This window comes from Psammomys obesus, unplaced genomic scaffold (genome assembly GCF_907164565.1).
Source record: "Psammomys obesus unplaced genomic scaffold, mPsaObe1.curated_primary_1811, whole genome shotgun sequence".
Taxonomy (NCBI): domain Eukaryota; kingdom Metazoa; phylum Chordata; class Mammalia; order Rodentia; family Muridae; genus Psammomys; species Psammomys obesus.
In genome coordinates this window covers 344,413-367,073 of record NW_026593286.1, presented here as the reverse complement: position 1 = coordinate 367,073, position 22,661 = coordinate 344,413, and the positions used below count along the sequence as shown (strand labels likewise).

The 22,661-nt window shown below is 42.1% G+C and overlaps 1 protein-coding gene and 1 non-coding gene across 2 annotated transcripts in view; both read left to right on the top strand.

Annotated features, from left to right (window-relative positions):
- The window catches only part of Farp2 (FERM, ARH/RhoGEF and pleckstrin domain protein 2), a 104,540-nt gene that overhangs the window by 54,928 nt on the left and 26,951 nt on the right, over nucleotides 1-22,661 (top strand). The window contains exons 5-13 of the mRNA XM_055616623.1: nucleotides 568-646; nucleotides 4,411-4,508; nucleotides 5,854-5,968; nucleotides 6,937-7,084; nucleotides 9,339-9,434; nucleotides 11,176-11,339; nucleotides 11,667-11,735; nucleotides 12,783-12,840; nucleotides 14,821-15,079. Of these exons, the coding sequence (XP_055472598.1) occupies nucleotides 568-646; nucleotides 4,411-4,508; nucleotides 5,854-5,968; nucleotides 6,937-7,084; nucleotides 9,339-9,434; nucleotides 11,176-11,339; nucleotides 11,667-11,735; nucleotides 12,783-12,840; nucleotides 14,821-15,079 (1,086 nt within the window). The remainder of the gene's footprint in view (nucleotides 1-567; nucleotides 647-4,410; nucleotides 4,509-5,853; nucleotides 5,969-6,936; nucleotides 7,085-9,338; nucleotides 9,435-11,175; nucleotides 11,340-11,666; nucleotides 11,736-12,782; nucleotides 12,841-14,820; nucleotides 15,080-22,661) is intronic.
- On the top strand, nucleotides 2,962-3,063 carry LOC129684070 (U6 spliceosomal RNA). The gene has a single exon (XR_008721260.1). It is a non-coding gene; the product is annotated as a U6 spliceosomal RNA (small nuclear RNA).

Genomic DNA, 22,661 nt, shown 5'->3' with positions numbered 1-22,661 from the left:
CACACACACACACACACACACACACACACACACACACACACACACACCCTGTGCTGGGGTTACACCCATGAGCTTCCACACCTGGCTATAATTTAATTTTACTTTTGGGGGAAAATCTCATGTAATTCAGGCTGGCTTCAGATTTGCTGTGTATCCAAGGATGACTTGAACTCCTGGTCCTTCTCTCTCTACCTCTCCAGTGCTAGGATTACAGGCATGTGCACAACACCTGGTTTTTTTATGTGGTCTTGGGGATAGAACCCAGTGCCTCGTCCAAACTAGAGACACACATTACCAACTCACTATATCTTACTATGTAACCCCAAATGGCCTAGAATTTGATACGTAGACCAGGCTAGCCTGGAACTAACCGAGATTAACTAAAGAATTATTTCTAACTAATTTCTGCTTAAAACAAAATATTGAAATTCCCCAGTACATGTGATTGATAGTTAAGGACTCATTTAAGTGTGCGCATAGGAAGTGTCTTTACTGTTTTATTATAGAAAGAAAAGAAATATGATAATTAACCTTATCTGTGAAATTTTATTTATTTCATTTTTACAGAGCCAAAGAATGTGGCGTTTCGCCTGGCCGTAAAATTTTTCCCACCTGACCCTGGCCAGCTGCAAGAAGAGTGCACAAGGTAAAGCACCCACTAGTCAGGGACCTTGTCAATCATCTGTGGTTGGGAGAATGAAGCTGTGCTCCTAATTGCCACGGTTTGTGCTTGGGCTGTATTTTCACAACGTTCTTTCTTTCTTTCGAAAGATAGTATGATATTCTATCTTAGTGATACTATTTTATGAAAATATTTCTTGCATATAAGGAGATTGAGCTTTTTGCTGGATCTTACAGCCAAGTTAATGATATATTTTGAGATCACATGAGGTTTATCTTTGTTTTAGTTAGAATTTTCACTGCTGTAGGAAAACACCATGATCGGAAGCAACTTGGGGAGGAAAAATATTCGTTTCCTCTTACACCTCTCAGGTCATAGTCCATTACTGGGGGAAGTCAGGGTAGGAACTCAAGGCAGAACGCTGTAGTTAGGACTTGAAATAGAGGAATGCTGCTTACTCACTTGCTTTTTCATGGCTTGCTCAACCTGTTTTGCAATCCCTCGCTCTTTGGGATGTACCACGTACATTAATCATTAATCAAGAAAATATACCACAGGCTTGCTCACAGTTCATAAGTTTAGCCTGTCTTTAAGAGAACACCATAACAATGAACCTTGCCTTGGATTTCCCATGCAATCAGCTTTTACAACCTAAGCTAATTAATGGCTTCAGTTATGTACTCTCCCATGCCCCTAACCCAGAATAACATATGTATATGTATGTGTGTTGTGTGTTGTGGTACTAAAAGCAACCAACAGGTCAGAAGTAACCTTAAGAAATGAACATTCACCAAAAATGTTGGCATCAAGAGAGGGATATTATTGTCTGAGTGAGTTGGGGGTCAGTGAAATGACTCCCCTTGTAGAATTCTGTTAAAGACTACTATACCTTTCCTGTGCTGTGGTTTTTGTGTAGTTAAATAAATAATTCAGATCTTTGTTAGTGGAGAGACAGACCTAAGGAACAATCAGACATTATGCAGCATTCAGGCAGGCACAAATATATATAACAGCAGATCAACACAGATAGGCCATCAACCATAGCTGCATACAGATGGAAGACACAGGGAGAAAAGTAGAGAATTCAAATGGGATTGCCTTGGTCAAATTAAAACAAACAAACAAAAAAAAGCACTTTGTTATCATTCCTTAATGCAACAGCGACACATTTTGGTTCCTCTGAGGTTATCTTTAGTGCAATAACCTATCCCCCTCCCTCTCTTTCACACACATGAATGAATGAGAACAGTTGGGATGTCTCAGCGTGGGTAAAGGTGCTTGTGGCCCAGCCTGCTGACCCGAATCCCCAGAACCCACATGGTGGGTGAAGAGAAACACTTTCACAAGTTCTCTTCTACCTTTCACGTGCATGTTGTATGGCACATTCCCAAATAAATAAATGAGCTGGGTTATGAGTAAATACTAGTAAATGTAGTTAGAAGAAGCATCTTAGCAAATGTTTCCTACATAGACACAAATATGAGGACTTATGCATTAAACTTGAAAATAAAACTTGGATAGTTAGAAGAATCTGTCTCTCACTTTTAGGGTTATTAGGGTTCAAGTTGGTTTGTATTAGGGTTCAAGTTGGTTTGGGGCAGTCTGTTTTGTTTTTGTTTTGTGGTTGATGAAAAAGATTCTTACAGTTAAAGTTGACCTTTAACTTGCTGTGTAGCTGAGGATAACCCTGAATTTCCAATCCTCTGCTTCCACTTCCTGAGTGTCAGGAATATAGGCTTTGGCCACACCACCTGTTTGTGTGTTACTAGAGATGGAACTCAGGGCCTTATGCACTTGGTAACAGCTCTACCAACCCCTCAGCCCTAGTAGGTCAGTTATTTCCTTCTTATTTTCATTCAGAAGGTCTTTTCCCCTTTTATTTATTAAAAACTATATCTGTGGCTAAAGAAGAAAATTTCAAATGAAGTTATGTAAAATAAAAACAAAAGTTATTTGTCCTTGCCCACCTATCCACTCCCTACAGAGTACTAACACTGCAGAAGTGTTGCTATGAGTTGAAGCCTCGCAGTGAACACAGCATAGAGCCTTAAGGAAATTACATTGCAAAGCAGTATCGAGAGTTCTACCTGAAGCTATCTCCCACTTATGGCATTCCATGGCCTTTGTACACTGTGTGTAGACTGGCACTTACTTACTTAGTCATTAATATCTTAGTGCATTTGGGGCTTGTTCCCAGTTTTTCTGTTAAAATATCACAAAAAAGTGTCATTGTTGACATGCCTTTGTGGACTCTGGGAGTGCAGCTGTGGAGAAGTTTTTAGCATGGAACTGCCTAGTTAAAGGGCACACACATCCTAAATTCTAAGAGAATGCAGGTGCTTCTTTTAGCTGCGAGTATACTGAAATTGGAAAAATACAGAGATTAGCATGGCATCTATACAAGGATGATAGGCAAGTTCACAGAGTATTCAATTTTGCTTTTCAAAAAAAGAGAATGTAGTAAATTTAATGTGATTTTTTTAAACGTAGTAATTTTTTAAATACACTAATGCATCCACAAATTTCTGGGTACAATGTGTGTGCGTGGTGACCACCTAGTCATCAGATCACCTGGAGCTGGAGTTACAGACAGTTGTGAGCTACTATGTGGGTGCTGGGAACTGAACCCTACTCTTCCAGAAGAACAAGTGCTCTTAATTGCTGAGCAATCTATCCATTCCCAAATCCAGTAAAAATTTTTCTTTCTTTTTTTTTTTTTTTTTTTTTTTTGTTGTTGTTTTTTTGGTTTTTTGGAGACAGGGTTTCTCTGTGTAGCCTTGGTTGTCCTATAGACCAGTCTAGCCTCATACTCACAGAGATCCACTTGCCTCTGCTTCCTGAGTGCTGGGATTAAAGGCATGTGCCACTGTGCCTGGCTCTAGCAAAATTTTAATAATCTGTTCCAGAGTGTAAATTTCTATGAAGATGGAGTTTGTGTTATTCACCAAGTTTTACAGCTCTTGGAACAATACTGAGAAAGAACTAGTCAGTCATCATCACTTATTGAAGGAATAAATGAAGATATATTTTTCTTTCTCGTTTATCTATCTATCTATCTATCTATCTATCTATCTATCTATCTATCTATCTATCTATAGGCAGGGCCTACTATTTATGTAGTTCTGGCTTTCCTGAAATGCACTATGTATACCAGGCTGGCCTTAAATTCACAGAGATCCACCCTCCTCTGCTCCTAAGTGCTGCAGTGTTCCCATGCTTGACCTCATAAATGCCTTTCAAATTACCTTCTCTATTTACATTTTCACTAGTGGTATTTTAAAGCCCTTGTGTCTTAGATCCTAACCAAGACGAAATATTGTAAGAAGTATAATATTTGCTTAAAAGTATCACAGGTACATTTGAAACTGTCTTGTGTATTTCTGTTCTTTCACCCAAAACCATGAGTGCAGTTTTGTAATATGAATTTATGTACTTCCTTGCTGAAGGTACTGCCTCAGAGAATATGATCATGTGGGTCAGTGGTATGCCTGAAAAGGCTGCTTTTCCTATCTTGTTGTCAGACAGAGGTCCCTCTGTGTGCTGAGCACTTTGTACATGCTCTGACGTGCTTGGCTCAGTCGGCTGAAGAGATTTGTGATCTGACCTTTGTATCTGCTTGTTATGTGAAAGGGCTTTTGTGACTTGGCCTGTTCTCAGGAGGCCCTGCATTTTGTCCAGTGTCAAGTGCTGCCACTTCCCGGAGCTGTGTGCTCTTTTGTAGAAGCATGTCTACATTATATCCAGAGAACTTTGGAGTTGATCCTCTCCTGCTTTAAATTCCTTTCTAGGTACCTGTTTGCCTTGCAACTCAAGAGAGACCTCCTGGAAGAACGCTTGACCTGCTCTGCCACCACGGCAGCCCTTCTCATATCCCACCTCCTACAGTGTTAGTATCTTCACCATGGAGAGGAGCTCAGACAGACCTAGTCCTGGGCTCAGGCACCACAGAACTGCCATCAGTTGCTACTGCTCTTGCCTAATTGATAAGCCTATTTTTTTAAATAGGTGTTTCTTTAGATAAATTCTTGATATGTATATCTTAGATGTATTCCAGATAAAGCTAACTTCTGTAATGTACAGTAGCTCTGCATGTACACTCAAAGCCAAACTTGTAGTTATGTTCATTCTTTAGAGTTGTCTCTGATTTATGTCTTTATGCTTTCTCTTTTCCCTTCCCAGCACTGGGAAAGAACCAGAGCTTTGCACATGCTAGGCAGACACTCCATCACTGAGCCACAGAACCAGCCCCTGGATGGTTTGTTGGTTTTGTTTATACTTTAAACAACTCAGCTTGGCCTGGGATTCACTGTACCCCAAACTGATCTCTGCCTCAGTGCTTCATCTGCCTTTATCCAATTTAACAGCAATACATATTCAATCCAAGTTCAGGCTATAAATCAAATTTTTAGCACACCCAGATAAGGGCCTCTTAAGGGTGAGTTATAGGCCTAACTATCTAAACATTAACACTAAAGGGAAGAGAACCTATTCCTTTAGTATCTTATATGAAACAAAGATAATGGAGAAGGATATAAAAAGTAAACTTACTGCAGAAGTAAACTGTGAGAAGCCTTCGGAGAGACTCCACGTGCGAGTACATGCCTTAGGGACGTAGGAAGCCATCAGCCATGGGAATAGAATGAGAAGAACGCACATTGTGTCTAGACTAACGGTGAGGCCATGTCATGGTGCATGCACTCTTGTGCAGGCAAAACATTCATATACATAAAATAAAGACAAATCTATTTAAAATTCGTAAATAATTATCGTGGTCATAGTATCCATGCGACAATTTATGTGTAAAATAATTTTTAAAACCAATAAGCTGGCACTTGCTGCTCACGCAGAGGCCATGGGCTCTGTTCCCAGCACTCACATGGTGGCTCTAACCATCTGCAACTCCAGGTCCAAGAGGACAATGCTTTCTTCTGACTTCCTCAAGCTCTTCCTCACATGGTGCATAACATGCAGGTAGAACACTCATACACATAAAATGTTTAAAAATCATTTAAAAAGTGAAATAAAGATAGTAAGTCATTATACTCGGGCTTCATTGTAAACTCTCATCAGAATTTTTGGTCTTCAGGAATTAGAGGGAAAAATCCCAAATCTTTTCTTGTGTTTACATTTGAATGGCATAATATTTGGAAAAATAAAATATAAAACATTTGCATGCACAAATACTTATTTATTTCAAAATCCAAGTGACTATTTTCACTGTCTCATCTCAGCGGAAATAGGAGATTACGATGAAACCTTGGATCGAGAACACCTCAAAGCCAATGAGTACTTGCCCAACCAGGAGCAATCCCTGGAAAAGATACTAGACTTCCATCAGAGGCACACGTAAGTTGGTCAAGAGTGGGGTAATGCAGTTATAGCTACATTAAGGATGTTAAACCATGAGCTGCTGTTCAGGCTTCTGCAGAAATTGATCTGAAATAACAATGAGAGATGTTCTCTCATCTCAGAAAATACAGCACCCAGTGTGGCTCTATCAACGTAAGGAGGGGGAATCTCACATTCAGGGTTCAGGCCCTGAGCTTGGGGCCTTTCTTCGCTCCATACGTGACTTTTTTTTAAAGGTTTTATTTATTTTATTATGCATACAATGCTTTACCTACATGTACACCTGAATGCCAGAAGAGGGCACCAGATCTCATTGTAGATGGTTGTGAGCCACCATGTGGTTGCTGAGTATAGAACTCAGGATCATCTGGAAGAACAAGCAGTGCTCTTAACCTCTGAGCCATTTCTCCAGCCCCTCCATATGTGACTTTATGGGAGTATCACTTCCTGAAGGTTGTTTAATGGGATACTGGCCATGCTTACCTCTTTTTCTGGTGCTGTAACCTAGGCTATGGACTGCATAGCATGTTACATGTTAGGAGACCTTTATGTGGATAAATCCAGTTGTTTTGCAATGATAATAAAGATACCAGTGTCATGTATGACACTTCCTCCAACTCACTATTTGGTAGCTAGATAGGTTGTTTGCATATAACATCAAGTAAGTTGTAAAACTGATCTTTGGTGAATTTAAATGAAATATTCTATCTTTTGTAAGTAGATTAAAATAGGAAATTAGAAGGCTAACATAGAAGGAACCTATTGTCTTGGCCTGCACATGTTTTATGTTGGTTTGTAGTGAGTACATACATAGAAGTGAGCCATCTGCCCTCTTAAAAACGAAATCTTCCACACTGATTTTTTTGGCTGGCTCTGTCTGACCATTTTTCTGATACACTTTCTAATATGCTTTAACTTTTTTAGAAGGCAAGTATTTTGATATGTTAAAATGCCCTTCATTTTAGGGGCCAGACACCTGCAGAGTCAGATTTCCAGGTTCTGGAGATCGCAAGGAAGCTGGAAATGTATGGCATCAGGTTTCACATGGCTTCTGACAGAGAAGGGACCAAGATCAATCTGGCAGTTTCTCACATGGGTGTCCTCGTGTTCCAGGTAGGAAGGACAGGGAGGGGCCAGAGCAGACCATTCTAGTGCACAGTGAATTGGTACGGTTTGTTGTTGCTGTATTTGTTGGTAGGTTTTGCTGTGATGAGTGGGAAAGACAGCAGCACTGTGTGTGGAAGAGAAAATTAGTATATCATCTGATCTGATGTCTAACAGTGAGGAAGCTGCTGTCTTAGCCTTCTCTGGCACAGTAAAACTAGGTTCATGGCCCCCAATACCACCAAGGCTGACCACAAGCCAAGGTATCTGTTCCCTTCTCAGTGTTTATTCTAATGTTGAACCAGAATCAATCTCTAGGGTCCTAAACCAGGACTTAGGACCTTGAGGTCGGGGTGGGGGGCTGTGGACATAATGAGGGTAAGAACTCTGCTGGGCTATGAGAGCATTTGATGACAGGGAGCTCAGAGTTAGATACAGAGTGTCTGAAAACAGGAAGCCTGACTTTTCTGTATGAAGAGCAGTTGCAGCCCAGCTAGCAGACAGAGGGAATGCACTCCTTGTGTTATAGCAGGGTTTTGTGTGTGCTCGGATACTTTCTACTACAGAATTAGTTGTTGGTCTCTTTCAGTTGAGACATACTTTATAACCACACAGTCAGCCGTACCTCTTCAGATTTCCTCTTGATTTAGCATTAATTGATGACTTTCACCAACTCCTCACCTATAAAGTCACAATCCTGGCACTTTTAAATGTATGCCTGGAAGCAAAGAGTCACAGGCAACTGAGGAAGTCTGCCGCAAAATGCAGGTACTAAGACTGCATAGAAGAAACAGCCAGTACCAGAAATGGAAGGGATGGAAAGACAGAACAAAACCTTAGGAGGATGTGGCTCTTCGCCTATTAGATTCTAGCAAGCACAAAAGTTTCATCAGAGATGTAAGAGCAGTTGCAGTAAAAATTTGTAATTTTTACTCTAATCTTATTTGTAACAGTAAAATCCTAGAGAATAACCATTAGAAGTCCATTTAAACAAATTATATACTTCTATATTGTGGGACAGCTCCACATTGGGAATGGATGCTCTCTAGGTCCTCATACATGAAATACTCATCTGTAGAAAGATTTAAAACTCTATACAGTATTCTGTTGTTTGTGGGGATATCACACGCACGCGTGCACACATACACACAACCACACATGTACACATAGACACACACACAGAGTTCCATACAAGTTAAATCAGTGATTTTACAGGTCCTCCAAAGGGTAATTGCAGCTGCCAGGCTCTCAGTCAAGAATGACAGGGAAGTTTTACTGTGAAGTCATGCTGCTACTTCAGGCTCTGAGCCTTGTGAGTCGGTTACTAGTATAGAGAAAACATTTACCCTACAAACAAATCAGGACGCTTGGGAAAAATAAAGGTAGAACAACAGGTACAAACTTAGAAAAGGACTAGGCCTGCCAGATGGCTTAACTGATAAAGGCTGCTGCTACCAAGCCTTAATGACCCTAGTTCAATCCTCAGGACCCACATGGAGGGAGGAGACAACCAACACCCACAAGTTGTTCTCTGTCCTCTACACATGCACTGTGACATGTGGGTGCACACACACACACCAAAAATTAATTGTGTAATTTAAAAACAAAGACAAAATGGGATAACAACATGGAATAACAAAATGGAGCTGGGCACGGTGGGTCACACCTGTAAATCATACTCCAGAAGCAGGAAGACTGAGAAAGTTCAAAGCTGTCCTAACGGGTTCCAGGCCATCCTGGGCTTTACAATGAAACTCTAAAAAAAAAGTTATAGGACTGGAAAGATTGCCTAGTGCTTAAGAGCACTTCTGGGGACCACAGCCATGCCTAAGAAGGTGGAAAGATGGTTCAGTGGTTCAGGGCACTTACTGTTCTTCAGAGGTCCTGACATTGAATGCCTCACAACTGTAACACCAACCCCAAGGGGGATCTGTGGACACTTACACCCATGCACACACACAAAAACACATAATTTAAAAACAATCAAAATAAATATAGTTGTAAAAGAGTGTATACTGTTCTTGCAGAGGACCCAAGTTTATAAATAAAACTGTATCAAAGAAATTGAAATGCACCAGTGCAAAATAGTTTATTTGATGTTGGTGTTTGGATTTAGGTCTGTTCTAGGTGAAATGCTAACACATCACTTGTATTAGTGGGTTGCTTATCCAGAATGTGGCTTAGGCAGATTCTGCTATGTGAGAAAAAGAGTATGTACTTACATCATAAATGTGCTGCTGTATGTCTGTCTTTGATATTTCAGGGTATCACCAAAATCAATACTTTTAACTGGTCCAAGGTCCGTAAACTAAGTTTCAAGAGGAAAAGGTTTCTTATCAAACTCCACCCGGAGGTCCATGTAAGTATTTTGGAATATTTAATATTGTTAGGCAATTTAATTGACAGAATATTAAAAGTTGTTTTTAAAGTATTGATATAAAATTGGGGCACACATCTGGAATCTCAGTACGCTGGTCACAGAGACAGGAAGTTCATTGACCCTGTGGAGGAGCTCATCAACTCATCAGGCTTGGGCTGGGCCTAGGAAGACGCCTGTTGAAAGCAATCTGAACCCTTCAGTAATGCTGAGTGAGCACTTCGCACTTCTGCCCAGACAGAGCTAAAGGGCCTGCCCCTTCTTCCCAGGTGCTTTTAATTTAAAAAATTATCTCTGGGGTCTAGAGAGATGGCTCAGCGGTTAAGAGCACTTTCTGCACTTGCAGAGGACCTGGCTCAGTTTCAGCACATGCATGGTGGCTCACTAATGTCTGTACCTCTCGTTTCAAGGGGTCCAATCCCTCTTCTGACCTCTTCCACAGACTGCACGCATGTGGTACACACACGTACATGTAGGCACACACAGAGAAGCACGCATTACTAAAAACAAACAAACAAAAAAAACACCTTGACCCCTGTCTAGGTCTGATTGAATAATTTTTTATTATAAATAATCAAATAATAAGAAATAATAACTTATTTTTAATCCCAACACTCAGGAAGTATGGAAGGAGAATTATGAAATTTGAAATGAGCCTAGTTTATATAGCAAGATCAGTCTAATCAAAACATCCTTTTTTCAGAGATGTCAATCAGCAACAGCTGACAAGCTGATAACCACTGTTTCACTGAATGATTAGAAATAGAAAAAGTAACTCTGTGTAGTATGATCATCTGGTAAATTCAATACTTGAAGTAGTTAAAAGTGTTCAGAGGAAGTTAGGAAACAGGAGATCAGCAAGGCCATGGAAAGCTGGAGCTTGAGATGCTGCCTGGGTGGCCTTGAAGATACTTCCAGTCCCAGGAGAGTCAAAGCTCTTGGACCAGCCAGAAGAATGTCTCTGTCTAAGCCCCCAAGAAGCACATGGGGCTTTTGTCCAATCCCACATTCACATGAAGTATGGAGTGATATTGACTTTAGTAGGGCCTTGAAAGTGTCTGTCTGTGTGTGTCTGTGTATTTGCTTTGTTGGTGGTTTGGCCGTTTTTGTTGTTACTTTTTATGAGATAGTATCAGGCAGATTGTCCTCAGACTCCTGATTCTCCTGCCTCAGACTCCCAAGTGCTGTGATTATAGTCCCATGCCAACAGGCCCCAACAAAAGAAAGGGTGATCTGATGTTTATTACTTAAATAGTTCTCTACTCTCTCTAGATGAAAAGGTGCAAATCAAAGGCTTCCCTTTTCTCTGTAAGTGTTTCTTAGAAGGTAGATGTGTTCCTGGGAAGGTAGAAGAAAAATACTACAGTTTACAAAAGCAGCTACCGGAATGGCATGTTTTAAAGTCACGTTTGAATCTCTAAACACCTAACTTTAAGACTAAGTAGAAGAATCAAAGTGAATTGGTAACATAAACTGAAGGTTCAAAATGCACAAGGTCTTAGAACTCAGAATTTCATTTGTAGGACAGCAGTGGCTTCATCTTATTGATATTTGTGAGCTTCAAAACTGTAATTTGTAGTTGTCTAAGGCATGACACACCATGTCTGGCTCTAATTTCTGGTTTTGAAGCTTCCTGTATCAGGATCTGCTTCCAGAACCTGCTTTCTCTTCTGTAGGATTTTATTGTTGTGTTTGCTTCCTGAACCTTTGTATTTTGTTCTAGGGACCCTACCAGGACACGCTAGAGTTCTTGTTGGGTAGCAGAGATGAATGTAAGAACTTCTGGAAGATATGTGTGGAGTACCACACCTTTTTCAGACTGTCTGACCAGCCTAAGCCAAAGGCAAAAGCTGTCTTCTTCAGCAGGGGCTCCTCCTTCAGATACAGGTAGGGCTGTCCTTCAACAGGGAGGACTGAAGGCTGGATAGAGGGAAGGGGGAGAGAAGGGAGGGAGATGCTGTAGGCTGGGCAGATAATTGCATTTAGAGTAGTTCTTGTAAAGGACAAAACAGAAAAAAAACTCAAACATTAAAAGTATGAGAAAAATAGGCTTAGCAAAAACTGGCTAGAAAACTGGCTATACTTATTTTAAACTATAGCTGAGTTAATTACATGTGTTTCTGGGAGAGGATGGGCAGTCTTACTTCTGTTCTTAACTCTAAAAAGGTAATGCTGTGAATTACTGCTTTATTTTAACTGAGCCTTTATTTGTAGTGGAAGAACTCAGAAACAACTAGTAGATTATGTCAAAGATGGTGGGATGAAGAGAATTCCATATGAAAGGTAAACTCTGGTGTTGATACAAAGTGTGAGCCTTTAAATTATCTATTATATTTAAACATTTTTATGTATATGGGTGTTTTGCCTGCACTCCTGTCTGGGTACCACATGCATGCAACACCACCACTGCCTGGTTTCTTTTTGTTTTTTTTTTAAAGATGGATTTGTAATATCTTCATGGAAGTAATTGTATTCATACTCAGGTATCAATTTATAGTTTCTGAACTGCATAGCTCATTTTGTATGTGATGGTTTCACATGGTGCCTTAGTTTCTTCGGTTGCTGTGATAAAGTACCGGACAAAAGCAACTTGAGGAAGGAAGGGCTTATTTTGGTTTGCATTTCCTAGTTGTAGTCAGTCATAGTGGGAGAGTCAAAGCAGCAGGCCCTTAAAGTATGTGGTTACATTGCATCCAGTCAGGAAGCAGGCTGGTAGATGCTGGTATTCAGCTCACTCTCCTTCTCAAGTCATTCTAATGACTCCATTCACAGTGGGAGGTTAACATAAGCAGCATATTTCTCACAGGCATAAGCTAAGTTACCCCTCACAGGCGTGTCCTTCTCAGTGATTCCAAATCCTGTCAGGTGGACAGTTAACAGTAACCTTGATAGCATGGTAAGCAACCACAAAATGCATGTGGAGCTTTTCTAGTAGTATGCATATATAATCTTATTCCTTTTGGGTTTCTTTTTTATTTTAATTACTGATTCCTTTTATTCTGCCCATTTCTAGCTTGCCACCATGTCTTGGTCATTTTCTTTTTTCAGGGGTGGGAGACAGGGTTTCTCTGTGTAGCCTTAGCTATTCTGGACTCACTTTGTAGACCAAGCTGGCCTTGGACTCACAGAAATCCACCTGCCTTTGCCTCCCTGAGTGCTGAGATTAAAGGCATACTCCACCATGCCTGACTCTTGGTCATATTCTTATGTGAGCTTTTCTTCATGGATGTAATACAGACTTGAAGTTCTAGGAACAGGCATCACAAGTGGGTGGTGGCAGATAGGAGGTGAGATAGATCTAACCCTCACAGCATATTCTCTGTTTTGCAGACGACACAGTAAGACTCGGATGTCTTTTCATGCTCTGACTACAGATCTTCCTAAACAGGTTAGTCTTTTCCAGGGGAAACCATAACAGTACTAATTACCAGGATGTATTCTTCTAGAAGTCCTCTGCTGTGTTGTAAGAAGGTTCACATGATATGACACACACTTCTGACTTCAGGTGATGAAACAGCTATGAGCTCTGCACTGTGAGTCATAGCGTTATGCATAACATTATGTAGTCTGCTAGGGAAACCAGCTGTGCAGGTGACTATAGCCTCTCCAGGTGGTGGACTGATGTGCCACTCTTAAAGGACTGCTAAAGGAGACAAAGCATGGAACTATCCTTGCTGTTAAAACTAGAAAGCAGGATGTGTTTGGCCAGATTTCAGTTATATTAGAGCAAAGATGCACATAATTGTGCACAGGTTCCTCATGGAAGAACATTTGGTAGGGATGTGCCCATGAGATGTCACTGCTCCACACTTCTGTGCTAAACTGTAAGTGATTAATCTGTGTTTCAGGACTGCCGCAGAACAGTCTTTTATCATGTTCATATTTGCATACTAACTCCCACGCTCAAGCATGAATCTTGCTCTCAGGTACCATTATGTAATTGTTACCTGTGCTGTTCTAGTTTTGTGCTTATAGCTCATGCTGTGCAGTGTTTGCTCATTTTTGTTGGTGGTCTAGTATTTATATTGAGCACAGTTTCCAAGAGCGTCTTTTGGGCCCTATACCTTAGTTCTTGGATGTCCTTAGCTTTCAATGGAATTTTATCCACACCTTAGTGATACTCAATCTCTAACTCTCAAGAGCCAGGACTATAAAATTGTCACCTGGTATGGAAGGCTATGGATAGATAGCCTAGAAATTACATCTAAGCTTTTATTTTTACTTATTCATTTTAAAAGCCACAGAAAATAAAGAAATGTGGTTGAGTGATCCCAGGCAACATCCCAGGCATGGTGAATAACACCTGTAATTTCAACACTTGGGGGTCTGAGGTAGGAGGCTCATGAGTTCAAGCCACCCTAAGCTACATGGAAGACACTGCCTCAACAAAACAAAATAAAAACCACAATATGATAACCATTGAAAAAAATAGATCAATTTTAAATCATAACCAGCTATTTTATTTCTACAAGGCTAGTTACTGGGCCTCCTGAGATAGCACTTGTTTGTTTTCCTTACTATGATACGTATATACCTAGCTGTATTGCTTGTGGACATACTGCCCTAGAAATACTCAGTTCTGTGTGGGTGTATTTTAGTCTAGTCAACCTCTGAATGAGGAGCCACAGTATGGTTCCTACCCTGCCCCTTAGTATTTTCTCACCCTGCTGTAAGCCTCTTTTCACTCATTCTTGGGGACACTTTAGCACTTTCAGAATGTCCCAGAGCTCTTGAACCACTGATGTTAGCAAGAGGCATCCTAATCAGTGATATCTTCCATTGCAGTCATAAGTAGACTGATAAGTGTACCCAGTCCATACTGATATTAAATCTCTACCTCTCAAGAGCCAGGACAACTTGTACTTGTCATTTGGTGTCGCCACCATTGTGGAGGGCCCTTTAGCTGACCCAAACATACCTGTTTATAGACCTAAGATGACTAAGGCTACCACAAATACCTTATCTGCATGTCATCTAATTCTCGATGGGAGCTTCTCTTCTTTACTATGACATTTGGCACCACAAGAGTTTGGTGGGGGGGGGGGGGGCTACAAGGTGTTATAAGCAGAAAACAAGATCATGTTGTTATCTTGGGTCAAGTTACAGCACTGTACATTTTTAAGCCAGACATGGTGGTACACATCTATAATCTCAGAGTCTGAGACAAGCCGAAACTTTAATGAGACTGTTTTAAAACAAATATAATTCCTCTTGAGAAAGAGGAAATCTGCTCAGGTACCCCTCCCAAGAAAAGTAGTAAGGATATATTGGAAGTTTTATACTTCCCAAAAGGCTTTACGATTTCCAGTAGTGCTTTATAATTTTATATGTTCCTGTTTTCTTTTCTTCTCTTAATTTTGACCCCCAGAGCATCTCATTCACCGATGGCTTGAGAACTTCTGCCTCCCTGTCTTCAGCAAATGCCTCCTTTTGTCCACTCCCTACTTCTTCTTTGTCCCCTCCTGGTCTGCCCAATCTGAAGGACAGCAGCAGCTCCCTTGTGGATCCCCAGGCTCCCCACATCAAGAGCACAGCAGCAGAGAGGAGAAGCAGAGCATCATCATCTGAAGGCCCCAGCACACAGTCGGCCCATCTCCCTGGACCCCCTGTGCTCCAGCCTGGTCCAGGTGCCGGGTTTTGTGGTGTTGTGAACAACCATGGTTCTGCCTGCTCCAGAGGACAGAGTCTCAATGCTTTAGACCTAAACAAAGGGAGGGTCAGTAGGGGACTCAAAGCTGTTTGTAGAAATGACAGTAGTGAGGATGAGTTTTCTGTGGGCTCCTGCTTGCCCAGTGGGGAGTACCAGGGTGGCCGGCAGTGCCTCAGAGGGATCCCTGTTTTCACATTGACAAATGCACAGCTGCAGGTGTCTGAAGAGTTCATAGATGATGACCCAGCAGACATCTCTTTCTTTGCCGGAGGTTCTGAGGCATTTTCTTTCCCATATAGTTCTTCAGTCCTTCAAGAGTCCTTGCTACCTGTCCAGGGCACTGGGTCCCCTGCCTTGTGTGATCCAGATTCCTTCCAGCATGCAGAGTCTGCCCAGTCCAGCCCAGATAGATACTCTACCGAAGCAGTTGACATGAGTGTAGAAGATGATTTTGAGTTTGGGGAAGGAAGTGACTTCAATGGCAATGTACATCCCTCAGATACCTCAGAGCTGTTTGAGGTGAAAGCACAGGCTAGCCTGATGCAGAGCCTGTTGAGTCCTTCGGAAACTAGCTCACTTAGGAACAACCAGTCTGATAATAGCTCCCTTAATAACATGCCACTGCATGGTGGGCTTTCTCTGCACACGTCTAGCTCAGCCAATCAGTCTGAGGCCAGCTCCATGGTCAACTTCCCAGCCTACTCAGTCCGCTCCGAGTCCAGCTCTGCCTTCCAGTTCTCTGACATTATTGACCAGTTAGAACAGCTCAGCTACCCACCCACAACAGCTGAAGACTCTAGCAGCACAGACTCAGATTCATGGGACTCTGAGACTGAGGCACCACTGGATGTGAACCTCTTCTTCAGCAACCCTTTTGCACAGTCAAATGGGGAGACAGTCCCTTTCAGTTTTCAGCCCAATTTAAAGAGTTCTACTTCAGGAAAACAGATAGATAAAAACCCATCTTGATCCCTCCAAACTCCTTTATAAAGAAACTCTTAATCCTTTCCTTCAGACATAGCAAGCAAATAAGTTCATGGTAGTTGGTCGGGTTTTTTTTTTTCTAGTTACTGGTAGATTATACTGTTTTGAATGTCAAGGTTATTAGAGCTTTCATCTGTAGTGATGTTAAAACCTACACATCTACCCTAAAGTAGAAGAGCATTTCTGACCATTCCCTGTAGTGACTGATGAATTGGCCTCTGCAACATTGGCTTTTTTGACACTTGCTTTCAAATCAAGTAAAAAATGGTGCTATACATTTTAAATATTATGCAGTTCAGATTCCCGTTCATCCATAGTAGACTGTGTATTATGCCCCTTAATGCTGCTTTTTAAATGACCCATGCTTCCCATGATCAGTTAACATGTAGGTTTTGTTTAGTTTGTGCAGCCAGCACAGTGTATGAAATCTCTGCAGAATCCCTTGATAGCATCCTAACCCCAGGAAGGGCAGTGGAGACTAGACTTCTGCATGCAGAGTTGACCCTGGACTCTCCTGTTACTGACCTGAGACCAAGGCTATGCTCTATTTCGAGTGGGCCTGCACGGGCATTGGTCTAAAAGCCACTGTGGAAGTGTGAGGTGCTTTGCTTCCTTCTGGTCATCGTAATTGCAGGTGTAATAGGTAACATGGTTGTAGCCAAGTAGAGCCAAACCCCCAAGTAGCTTTTAAGGTCATAATAGAAGCCAGTGCAGGAGAGTCATTTCTTTGCCTGCCATAGCAAGATGTTTGTTTAAATTGATGAGAACATAACAAATGCCTCAGAATGTACAGGAGTTTGAATCCTCTCTCTAGGAGTGATGTTGGGTTCCACTAGGTGGCCTATAATATACAGTCCTAGCTGTTTCCAGTAGATGTTGTTGCAGATATGGCTCATGCCCAAAGCAGTAAGAGGCCCAGCGAGCAATTGCTAAAGTAGCCCTATAGATGCTATATGGAGGACTATGTTCCAGAGTTCTCCGAAGATCCTGGCTGATGTTCATTGTATAAACAGGATAAGCCACTGACATGAGAGCCAGCATCTCACAAGTGCTGGGCTATATTTACCTGGTCCACAGGTTAGGTGACTGCAGGTCTTGTTTGTTTGGTTTGGTGGTGGTTGTTCTTTCTGATCTTATCTAGCAGTGCAATATGCATTGAACATTTCATTTTCTTCTCAAAATGTCCTGTGGAAATCATTTTTTCTGATGTAAACCCAGGCCCTTGAACATGCTCTGTAGGTGCTTTGTGGCTGAGACACACCCCCAGCCTCCTCTGGGAATGTTAACCATTCATTCGAGAAGTCTGGCTCTGTGCTATATGGAGTAACTACTGCTCTTTGAGGCATTGTGGGCATTCATCTTTTTAATGTATTGTTAGATTCTAGCAAGGAGGCTCTTGGTAAATGTATTCTGGTTTTTTTCCTTTTGGTCTTTGTGACAAGTTCTTATTGTGTAGCCCAGGCTGACTGGAATTCATATAACTCAAGCTAGCCTTGAACTCAATGGCAATTCTCCTGACTCAACCTCCCAAATCCTGGAATTACAGACTATGCCCAGTAGTATTTTCATTTTTGTAGCTTCCTTAGACCTGCAAACTACAGTCTTCCTTTTTATTAGTCCAGACAATCAGTGCTTCCTGTGTGTTTTGTTATTGTTTATTCTGGCCTCCTTTTTCTTAGAGGCAAGGATGCGGCTTTCCATGCATATTGTGTAACACTGTTTAGAACAGAACTGCTTGAGACAGTTGGTTCTCTCCCAGGGTGTCATCCCAAAGTAAACCTTGGATTCGTGCAATGGGGAAGGACTAATACATATCACCTTTAACATGATGTTCTTGAACCTTAGTATTCATGTGGTTGCTGAAGACTACCCTGCTCCTCCATTCTCACTTAACTAGTGGCAATGCTGTGAAGCATCAAAGTTGTCACTTTTGATTTTTGTCTGGTTGGTTGGTTAGGTTTTTGAGACCCTTCTATTCCAGGCTGTCTAGCCAAAGATGTCTTGATCTTCTGCCTCTTCCTCTACAATGCCTGGATTGCAGGCGTGCATGCTACACCACATCCAGTGCTAGGGACTGAACCTGGGCTCACTTGGTTTTTAAGCAAGCCCACCCTAGTATCTGGGCAGGGTTGAGCCCACCCTACCAGGCTGGGCTGACTAAGTCATGGTAAAGCTTAGGGAAAGAGGTTGTTCCCAGCAGACAAAACACGACCAAGTGGGAGTTTATCACACCTCCCCTTGGAGCTTCTCAGTGAATTCTGTTGTCAGCCCTCTTCTGGTAGGCCTCCTTTAAAATGGGTGTTGTTATTTCTTTATTTCTATTAATGGAACCTCATTTTCTGTAGATAAGTCTTGCATTGGGGGGTTCTAAATACACAAAAGCAAGAAAAGAGGTACAATACGCCTCTGTTCTGTCCCATTCAGTCCCCCCCACATTGCTGGCATTTGGCCATACCCACTCTGTCTCTTCTGAGTTGGCCATACCCACTCTGTCTCTTCTGAGTTTGCAACACTAGCTCTTTGCAGGTCAGGCAAGTACTCTTTCCCAGTCTTCTTTTTACTGTTTATTTTGAGGTAAGTTCTAAGCAAGCTGCCCAGGCAGGCCTTGGACTTGTGGTTTTTCTGCCTTGGCCTCTTATGCGCTTTCTGATTGGAAGCTGTAGCATTTTAGAGAAGCCTGGCATGCTTATTACACCTTTCCACAGAATTCTGAAGCACAAGGTGCTTTCTTACATGAGCCTACACATTCATTATCGTATAAAATGATAGTTCCCTGCTATCACCTAATGCTGAGGACATGCGTAAGTTAACCCAGTTATCTTCAAAATGCTTGTGCATGATGGTGTGTTTGCAGTCCCAGCACTTCGGAAGCAGATGTAAGTGGATCATCAGTGTAAGGCCAACCTGGGTTACATAGTGAGATTCCTGTCTCAAAACAGTCACAATTTGTTCAGTGTTTGAGCTATTCAAGTCAGGAGACAGCCATGATCTGCTTCCTATGTCTGCCTGTTATGTTTCAATCAGAATATCTCTATTTTTAGCCCGTGCCTTGTAGGGAAATCCAGGCTAGCGATGCTGCCGCAGGTCCCAAAGCTTGGACTAGTCCAGGAGCCCAGCCAGGTATTTAGGGTCCATTCCTTATTCCATTCTCCATAGCCCTATATGACTTCCAGTGGGAAAGGGAGCAGAACAGCTTTGGTACAAACCCAGCATCCCAGATACTTTAGGGATAACACTGTTTAAGGGCCACCTTTTGGCCTAATTTGGAGAAATTTTAAACATATTATAGAATGTTCATAACTCATCAGCTGTGCCTTCTTCCGGGTTCCTTCTCACACTGTCCTGACCTTTCCCTTCCAGTAGGCCATAGTGTGCAGGTGTTCTGGCCAAAACCAAAGGGTACCATATCCTGTCACAAATTACACCTTTCCTTGCTGCTCTTGAGCTACCATGTTACTCTCGCTTTAGAAAAAGTTGCAGTTTGACCTGAAGCCACTGAAACCAGAATGAGCATTGAGCCTTTCTTTGGTTCACCTGCCAGTGTTGGCCAGTAGCTCCAGCCTGGGCTATGGCCCACATCACTAGTCACTGGGAAAGATGCTGAGTTTGAAGGAGGTGAACTCATCTTTTGAGTTGCACATCCTGGTCTGGAACAGGTCCTCCAAGTGAGTAGATGAAGTGCTACCCAGTGTTGACAGCTCTGTCTGTTGGTCTCCTTAGTTATATCCAGAACCTTATTAAAGGGACTAGTTTTCCCTCCCTGCGTAGGTGTCCTGGTGGCTTTTAGGAGTGTGTCCATGCAGAAAGGTGACAGTGTCAGGTCTGTTCACAGAGATAATAGTAGCCAGTATGTTGGTGTTGATAGAGGATAGAACCCTGCAGCTGTCCCCTGTAGTGCAAGGCCACCATCCAGCAGTGTTTGTACTAGCCATGAAGTCCACCACTAACAGTGTACTCTGCCTTAGATACATCTTTATTAGTTACCAAGTCTATTTTTATATTTAAGTTCCAAAGTCTCAGTATTTTATATAAGCCACTATGAATATTTGAAGACTAAGAGCATAGTTACATGGTAGCAACATTGTCTCTACTAGAGAGCTGCAGTGCTTGGTACTGTATAATCCTTTGACCATCAGGGAATGTATGTGCCTTTTTATATGGCAGAGGCATTGTCTGAGTCTGGCATTAGATTAGAATGCCCTGTTCTCATCAGCACTTGTGTTTTATTAGTGAGAATGACCAAGGGATGGGCACTAACACATCCAGGAATGTGACATGAAAACTTCTAGACATGTTGGTTACATGGTTCCACTGTTGACATGCCCAATGATCCCATCCTCTCTGATGGCTTTAGTTCTACAAAACAGAGGCCTGTATTTTCATGAAATTTCCACTCTTCTACCTGAGAAATGATTGTTATATTGCCCACACTGTGGTTACAGTAGCACAGCAATGTGCACACACATGGTCTTAACTCTTAGTGTTAACATGCCAATCGATGTTGATAGCTACTGTATATCCTCCCTCCAGCTCATAGACCATCAGAATGTCCATTACTAGAATAGTTACTTCATAGTCAGTGTTAGCATTCACTAGTTACTGTTTGTTCTTAAGTCCATGGAATTGATCTGCCATGGTCGCACTCTGGCTCTTGTCTCAGGGCAAGAGCACTGCTACAGGTGAAGACATTGTCACCTCCTTCCATGCAGTAGCCAATGCCACAGTGTCCACTAGTGTGTAAAGCGCTATCTTTTGGATGAAGGCATATGCATTCATTCTTCTAGGAAATGAAGAGAAGTGGAGCTGGAATTTCTTTATGCATTTGAATTTATTGTCACTTTAAAGAGACATTTCTGTTGTCTAGTTTGTGGTACTTATAAAAATTGTTTTCCACTAAAATCACCATTTATAAATTTATAGATATGTACTGACATTTTTTTAATCATTCAATAAAATAAGGAAATATTTACTATGAATTTTTACATGGGCTTTTAGCTTTCTTTCCCTCTACTTAAGAGTTTTAGATTACAGATTATTCCACATCAATCCTTGAAATAAGTACATATTTATACAACCCTTCACTGATGTTTCTTTCATTGGCTCCTGAGCAGCAAACAGGCACCATGGTGCTTACACAGCGTGCCTCACTGTAGGTATGGTAATGATGGTAATGGACATGATATGGAAGGCCAGTGGCTGGGGTGGTATCTTGCTTTTTCTTTGTCGTAGCACACTTTCCGTGCCTTTCTGTTATGTCTGATGTGTTTAATATGACCAGTGTGGCAGAGCTGGGTAGAGCAGCCTATGGCGTGTGCTCAGACCACACACCACCAGTGCAAGCCTTGCACTTTCAGTGTTGGATGCACACCATGGAGACATGCTTTATTCTGCACAGGAAGTGCTGCCAACTCTTCATCCTGAAGACCAGGACACAGGTTTCATTTGTTCCCATGGGCTAGAACCTGTCCTGGACCACAGTACTTATTCCCCAGAGCTCAGCAGTTTTAGGCAACTTCCCACTCATCGACAGAGGTTTTTCTGCTGCTTCTCTGGCCTCTTGTATCCCTTGGGGGTATAGGCAGCCTGTGCCCACCTTCTAGCCGGAAATATTTTGAGCACCTAGCTCTTTGAGGTGCCGCCCAGAGCCGCAGCTCCAGGCCCCAGTGGCTGGCTGACCCTGAGCCTGGAGTAGGAGGCGCAAGCCTAGCAATTGTGCTTTTCCGCAGAGCAGAGGCCTGTGGCAGCAGCACTTCACTTCCCGTAGAGAAGAGACGAGTCTCAGGAGCTCAGGTCTCCTCTCACACAGCCTACTCCCTGCTCATGCCCTTACCCTCTAGCACCTGCTGCACATGAATTAAGTAATAACTACTTTGTGGTCTCCAGGGAGAAAGCTGATCAGAAATGAGCTGGGGGCTCTGGCCTGGGACTTTGTGTGTCATCTGACCTGAGTTAATTCTGCATCTAATAGACATGGCATAACCAGTAAGGTCCTTACATTTTTTTTTTAACTGTGCGGCTTCTGATGATGGTTCTCTAATGAAGTCTTCTCTGTAGACTCTTTATATTTGACTTGTCACAGGTTGCTTCTAACGGCTTTAGACAAAAGTGTGTTTAAGGTTTGGAGAGGTTTTTTTTGTATTGTGTAATGGTCCTGGGGCTAGACCTCAGGACCTAATCATGCATATAAGGTAAATGCTCTGCCACTAAGCTAAACCCCTAACCCCCAAGGAATCAGTTTTATTAAAACAAAAATACCAAACTTCAATTCCACCTGTCCATGTGCAAAATTAAACCACATAATGTAGCAAGTATCCTGCCTCTCCTCTCCTCCTCCTTCCCCTCCTCTACCTTCTCCTTGATCTTTCCCTCCCCCCCTCCCCCTTCCCTCCCCCTTTTTGAAATTAAAGAACTTGAGTTGGTGTTTCATGCAATATTCGTTAAGTCCTAACAGGCATAACTACCTGACGCCAGCTGCAAGGGATTCAGCCTAAGGCTGGGCTCCCACTGCTATGCCCTGGTTGCACTTGTTCAGCCATGTCACACTGGGACCTCTGACCTTGTACAAGTTATCATAT